This window comes from Nicotiana tabacum, chromosome 7, assembly GCF_000715075.1.
Source record: "Nicotiana tabacum cultivar K326 chromosome 7, ASM71507v2, whole genome shotgun sequence".
NCBI lineage: Eukaryota > Viridiplantae > Streptophyta > Magnoliopsida > Solanales > Solanaceae > Nicotiana > Nicotiana tabacum.
The window spans coordinates 111,019,909-111,027,249 of NC_134086.1; the positions used below are offsets into that span (position 1 = coordinate 111,019,909).

General features: G+C 40.0%; 1 protein-coding gene across 1 annotated transcript; it reads left to right on the forward strand.

The window, feature by feature from the left end:
* Positions 1 to 4,415: 4,415 nt before the first annotated feature.
* Positions 4,416 to 4,996, forward strand: LOC142162227 (uncharacterized). The gene is made up of 2 exons (XM_075218552.1): positions 4,416 to 4,568; positions 4,622 to 4,996. The coding sequence occupies exons 1-2, from the start codon at positions 4,416 to 4,418 to the stop codon at positions 4,994 to 4,996; spliced, it is 528 nt and encodes a 175-aa protein (XP_075074653.1).
* Positions 4,997 to 7,341: the final 2,345 nt, after the last annotated feature.

Below are 7,341 nucleotides of genomic sequence, written 5' to 3' on the forward strand. Positions count from 1 at the left end.
AGGCTATTGGGGACAGACTTGGTGCAGGATGCTTTAGAAAAGGTGAAGGTAATTTAGGAGAGGCTTCGTATAGTGCAGTCGAGACAAAAGAGCTATGCTAACAGGAAGGTTCGGGATATGTCCTCCATGGTTGGTGAGAAGGTTGTGTTGAAGGTTTCGCCCATAAAGGGTGATATGAGATTTGGGAAGAAGGGTAAATTGAGTCATCGGTTCACTGGGCCTTTTGAGGTGCTTCAGAGGTTTGAGGAGGTGGCTTATGAGTTTGCTTTGCCACCCAGCTTGTCGAGTGTGCATCCAGTATTTCATGTTTCTATGCACTGGAAGTATATTGGGGATCCGTCTCATGTTTTGGATTTCAGCATGGTGCAGTTAGATGGTGATTTGACTTATGATGTGGAGCCAACTGCTATTTTGGAGCGTCAGGTTCGAAAGTTGAGATCAAAGGATATAGCTTCAGTGAAAGTGTAGTGTAGAGGTTACCCGTGGAGGAGGCTACCTGGGAGACCAAGCAGGAGATGCGGAACAGATATCCTCACCGGTTTGAGGCTTCAAGTATGTTTCTTGACTCGTTCGAGGACGAATGCTTGTTTAAGAGGGGGAGAATGTGACGACTCGGCCAGTCGTCTCATAAGTTACCGCTCTGTTTCCCCCGTTTCTACTTCTTATTGCTTTGTTTATCGGTTCTATATATGACTGGGTTTGTTGGTTCGGGTTCAGAGAGGTTTTGGTAAGGTTTGAGACACTTAGTCTCTTTTGAGGGAGCTTAAGTTGAAAAAGTCAATGGGATGTTGACTTATGTGTTAGAGGACTCTGATGTGAGTTCCGATGGTTCGGATAGCTTCGAATAGCTTTGGGAGGTGATTTGGGTCTTAGGAGCGTGATCGGAATGTGTTTTGGAGGTCCGGGGTAGATTTAGGCTTGAATTGGCGAAATTGGAATTTTGGCATTTTCCGGTTGATAGGTGAGATTTTGATATAGGGGTCGGAATGGAATTCCGGGAGTTGTAATAGTTCTGTTGTGTCATTAGGGATGTGTGTTCAAAATTTCAAGTCATTCAGACGTGGTTTTATAGACTTTTTGATCAAAAGCGTAATTTAGAATATTTTGGAATTCTTAGGCTTGAATCCGATGCGAATTTCGTGTTCTGATGCTGTTTTGAGCATTCCAAAGGTTGGAACAAGTTTGAATGATGTTATGAAATATGCTGGAATGTTTGGTTGAGGTCCGGGGGACTCGGGTGCGTTTTAGGTGGTTAAACGGATCATTTCAAGATGTTGAGAATTGCAGAAAATCTGCTGAAGTGTTGCAGAAAAATTGACTTTCGCGTTCGCGAGTAGGCCCTCACATTCGCAAATGGTTAGCAGGTGAGGCTGAGGATTTAGCCTTCGCGTTCGTGAGGGAGGCTCCGCATTTTCAAAGTTCTGGGGTCTTGTGCATTGCGTTCGCGAGGTATCAGGCCCGTTCGCGTAGAGGAAATTTGAGCAGTTGGGTTCAGGCGGATTTGTTCTTCGCGTTCGCGGAAGGGGAGTCGCGCTCGCGGTGAGTAAGGGAGCTAGGTCTTCGTGTTTGCGAGCTGGGAGTCGTGATCACGATGAAGGAAATTTGGTCAAAGTCAGTTTGTGCTTCACGAATGCGAGGCGTTGACCGCATTCGCGAAGAAAGATTGGATGCCTGGGCAGAATGTTTAAATAGCCATTTGTCCGCGATTTTGGGGTTAACTTCCACCATGTTTGAGCGATTTTGGAGCTTTTTGAAGAGAATTGAAGAGGGATTTAAGGGGAAACACTTGGAGGTAAGATCTATGGACTTAATACTCGATTATAATGTGAATTCTACCTTATTAATCATGGAATTTAAGCTTAATATTGAAGAACTAGGGCTTGCAATTGGAGACCTAGAATTTGGGATTTGAGGGGTCGTTTGTGGTTGGATTTTGATGCTTTTGGTATGAATGAACTCGGGGAGTTATAAGGAGTCTATTGATGTAATTTTTATCGGAATCCGAGGCGTGGGACCGGGGGAAGGGTTTGGCCAATTTTGGGATTTGTGTTGTAATTTGATTTCTTTCGAGTGGGTTTTGTTCCCTTAGCATATTTGGATGGTTTTGCACTGATTTTGGTTAGATTTGGAGCATCCTGAGGGTAGAGGTGAGTAATGATTGTAAATGTTATCCTGAGGGTATGAAACCCCGGATTTGCACATCGTTGTGCTATATTGAGGTGACTCACATGCTAGATGACGAGCGTGGGGTCGTGCACTGTTAGGGATTGTGACTTAGTTTATCCCGTATGACTGTTGTACTGTGTATTTGATTGAAAACTATTTGCTATCATCATGTTTTGGGCTGAATGCCATATTTGGGCCTCGTGCCAACTATTTGGACCCTTAGGAGATTTTTCCTGATATTTCCTCACTGTTTTGACTTTATACTTGTACTCAGTCATGTATATTCTAATATTTTCATAACTCTGCCATGTTTACTCCGTTTTCAACACTTAAAATGATATTTTAATGATAGTTTGGGCTGAGTATCATATTTTATTATGCTTGAGTGGCTTATGAGATTCTGACTGAGTAAGGTCGAGGTCCTGTGTTGTGAGGTTATTGAACTGATTCATGATTATGAGGTTGAGGGCCTGAGATTGTATGCCACAAGGTGGCTTATTGATATGAGGCCGAGAGCCTACTGATTATGCCACGAGATGACTTGATATTGTGCTTGGGTCATAAGGGGCCCCTCCCGGAGTCTGTACATCCCCAGTGAGCGCGGGTACCCATTGTGATATGAGATATTGCCCGAGGGGCTGGTGTTGTTCCACGATATTGCCCGAGGGGCGGATTCTGTTGACATTGTTCCCGAGGGGAAGATTTCTATGTGTTTATCTATTCTAGCTACTTTTCATTTAATTGTTTAACTGTTAAAAGGGTATTTTAAAAAAGCTTAAACTGAACTAAGGTGACTTTACATGTTTTCACTGTTTTATTATTTTTACTGGTTTTATACTCCTTCTTTATAGCCTGTTGATGTGCCTTTACGTGATTTCTTATCGCTCAGTCTTCATTTATTATTATTACTCACTGAGTTGGAGTACTCACTTTACTCCCTGCACACGAGATTACTTGATATTGTGCTTGGGTCATAAGGGGCCCCTCCCGGAGTCTGTACATCCCCAGTGAGCGCGGGTACCAATTGTGATATGAGATATAGCCCGAGGGGCTGGTGTTGTTCCACGATATTGCCCGAGGGGCGGATTCTGTTGACATTGTTCCCAAGGGGAAGATTTCTATGTGTTTATCTATTCTAGATGCTTTTCATTTAATTGTTTAACTGTTAAAAGGGTATTTTTAAAAAGGTTAAACTGAACTAAGGTGACTTTACATGTTTTCACTGTTTTATTATTTTTACTGGTTTTATACTGCTTCTTTATAGCCTGTTGATGTGCCTTTACGTGATTTCTTATCGCTCAGTCTTCATTTATTATTATTACTCACTGAGTTGGAGTACTCACTTTACTCCCTGCACCCCGTGTGCAGATTCAGGCGCTTCATGTCCTGCTTGCGAGGGTTGAGAGCTTCCAGCAGACTTCGGAGATTCACTAGGTAGCTGATCGGCGTTCGCAGCCTAGTGGTTCTCCCTCTATATTATTTTCTCATGTTTTAGCTATGTAATAGTTGTGTAGACTCTTTCAGACTTGTAGTTTTTATGATAGATGCTCATGACTGGTGACACCCTGATGCCGGGTTATGTCTATTCCGCAAACGGTATTATTTACCTTATTTTGAGATTTTTATTATTATGTTAAAAAATTAGTTTTATTACTTAATTGCTTAAAAATGAATCGGAAATGTGTCGCATGGCCTTGTCTTCACGAGAGGTGTCATTACGATCGGGTTCAGATTTAGGGTCGTGACAGTAGTTGAGTTAGTTAGTGTGGCATTTTTGTAATTAGTAGTCATATTTTAATTTCCTTTTAGACACACGTGTATATACACTTCTCAGACATGGAAATAATACACACTTTTAGTTTCCCCAATTCTTCTAATCTCTAGAACCTTCTCTGAAGCTCGACCTGGTTCATCAATGGAGAAATGTCGATTGTTCTGATCTCCATCTTCAACATGGTATCAAAGCTCAGCTCATAATCTCCGATCCACATCCAGTTCGTATTCTATTTTCTTCTTCGTTATTTTCACCCGATATTGAAATTACAAATCGGAAGTTCTTAGCCCGCAATTTTTTCTTTGAGAATGATTGATTCACACACTCTCAATCCTTAATTAACTCAAATTCCTAACATTTTTTACTTAAATTCATGGCTGGATACAAAGATACTCAGGATACCGCCACAATTTTTGATTCGACCAATCCGCTATACATGCACCTATTGAAAAGTGCTAGGACTGTTTTGGTATCGATGGCATTTGACGGCACAGGCTATAGATCCAGGATGAGAGGTGTTCTTAGAGCCCTCTCTGTGAAAAACAAAGTCGTATTCATCACAGGAAAGTGTAAGAAACCTAATGCTAGAGAGGCGACCTATGATCGATGGGCACAATGTGATGATGTGGTGACATTGTGGATTTTAGCTTACTCTCAAATGACTTGGCTGATGGTCTACAGTACGTGAGCGATGCAAAGGAGCTATGGCAAGAGCTTGAGGACATGTACAATCAAACAAATAGAGCAAAACTTTATCAATTACAAAAGGAAATCAACGACCTAAATCAAGAAACCCTAGACATAACTGGATACTACACAAAAATGAAAAATATTTGGGAGGAGCTTAATACCTTGAATACACACGGCCAATATGGATGTCAATGCACCTGTGGTGCCAAGGGAAATATGTACAAGACAGAACAAGATCGAAGGCTAATTCAGTTTTTAATGGGACTCAATAAAGACCACACAATTGTTAGGGGAAATATTCTAATGATGAATCCCCTGCCTAGTATTGCACATGCTTTCTCCATCCTTATTCAAGAGGAGAAATAGAGATAAATTAGACCAAATAATCGCCTAGTCATGGAATCCACCTCTCTGAATGTGAATGGACCAGGAAACAACAAATTCAGAACCATTTATACTCCACAAGACAATACTACATTATATAACTCGTATAGACCTGCATTTCCTCCTAATACATCTAAGTTGTATTGTGACTACTGTAAAAAGCAGGGGCATACCAAACTGCTATAGGTTACATAGGTTTCCACAAGACTTCAAGTTTACAAAAGGTAGGAACACATGATCTACTGCAAATGTCCATGGTTAGTGTGAAGAGATGCAAGTCTGCAGCAATGAAGATGTTGATAGCAGGAACCATAACCAAAATCTTCAGAACCTGACAAAGAAACAATACAACCAGTTGCTGAATCTGTTGGATAACTTCAAAGTCAACAATGCAAGAGAAAATCCAAACATGATCACTAGTAGAGCTGTGAACTTTGTAGGTATTCTAGCTTGCTGTACTTATAATGAGATAGTTGAAACAACCATATGTAAATGTTCAAATTATTCAATTGCTAACCTATGGATATTAAACAGTAGAGCTACAAACCACATGACATATAGAAAATCATTTCTAACCAACATTAGAACCCTACCTTATCCGTTCTTTGTCACCTTGCCTAGTGGATACAAAGTGAAAGTGACAGAAATTGGTGATTCTTTCCTTAGTCCTAAACTAACTTTGGTTAGAGTCTTGTATGTACCGAGTTTCATACAACCTCATTTCAAACCACTCATTAACAGTGCATCTTGATTGCATGGTTAATTTCAACAAGTATCTTTGTCTAATGCAGTCCTCTTCAATGAAGAGGCCTCTGGAGATTGGTAAGGCAAGAAATGGATTATATTTTCTTTGTTCAAAGTGTCCCAGCTGTTCAAACTTGAGTCCATCTACTGCTTCAATTTCTAGTTTGTCTCATTCTTGTGTTTCCATTTCTGATAAAAATGCAGTAAGAAAAAGGATCAAACTCATCCATCTCATTCATTACCAACTATAAATGATCCATCTTGCCCATTGAACAATGTAAATAGTATCCATTCATGCAATAAAACAGATCCTTTTACTGTGAGTTCTTCTTCTATATGTTATGCATCTTATGGAAATAATGTTGATTACTTGTGGCACAATAGGCTAGGACATGTACCTTATGTGAAAATGATGAAAATATCTACTAAGCCAGCCAATTTTGCTCCCAAACAACCTTTTATTTGTTCAATATGCCCTATGGTTAGACAAACTAGGCTGTCATTCCCCGAAAGAACCACTTCATCCACGAAAATCTTTGAATTACTCCATGTAGACCTGTGGGGGCCTACCATACATCAGCACACGATAATTAAAAATACTTTCTTAACATGGTTGATGATTTTAGTAGGTCAACTTGGACTCACCTCTTAAGTTGAAAAAGTAATACATTTCATGCCATTAAAAGTTTTCTGTCCATGATTGAAAATCAGTTTGACACCTCAGTTAAGACCATTAGATCTGACAATGGTCTAGAATTTGTTAACAATGAAACCATGACTTACTTCCAAGAAAAAGGCATAGTATATCATAAAACTTGTTCATACACACCACAACAAAATGGTGTGGTGGAAAGAAAATACAAATACCTACTTGAAACAGCAAGAGCCCTTCTTTACCAGTCCAAACTATCCATAAGGTACTGTAGAGAGTGCATTCTGACAGCTACATATATAATAAATAGGCTCCCATCCACTATTCTTAATGACAAAATCCCTTTTGAACTTCTGTACATCAAAAGGCCCAAATATTCACAACTCAAGAGTTTTAGCTACCTGTGCTCCCTTGTACACAGAAAACTCACAGAGACAAGTTTGAACCAAGTGTCACACCTCATATGTTTGTAGGTTTATCCCTTTGGTACAAAAGGTTACAAGGTCCTAGACTCATCCACAAAAAGAATACATATATCTAGAGATGTAATATTCCATGAAAATATTTTTCCTTTTGCAGTTTTACCTGAACATTCCAATTTCCCTTCTGTATTGCATATGATAAATTGCAATCTATCTTGCTTCCATCCTACTTCTGGGGAGTCAAATGATTGTAGCATGTATGATGAAGATGCATCAATTTCGGTCACTGATAGACCTGTAAATGATACTGTTGCACCTGTTCTTCCACCTAGTTCACCTTTTTGTCCATCTAGTTTAACAACACCTAATCAGATGTCAAGCTCACACATGTCTCCAGAAAATAACCCTGGTTCTCAGCCATCCACACATGCACAGTCCACTGAATCTCAAGACATTGAGTCCAATAATCTTCAAATAAATCCCTCAATTCCTAGAAGATCGGGCAGAAC

Coding starts and splice junctions, on each gene's coding strand:
- LOC142162227 (XM_075218552.1), top strand. CDS start 4,416: ATGGCATTTGACGGCACAGGCTATAGATCCAGGATGAGAGGTGTTCTT. Junction 4,569..4,621: donor GGGCACAATGTGATGATGTG/GTGACATTGTGG, acceptor GATGGTCTACAG/TACGTGAGCGATGCAAAGGA.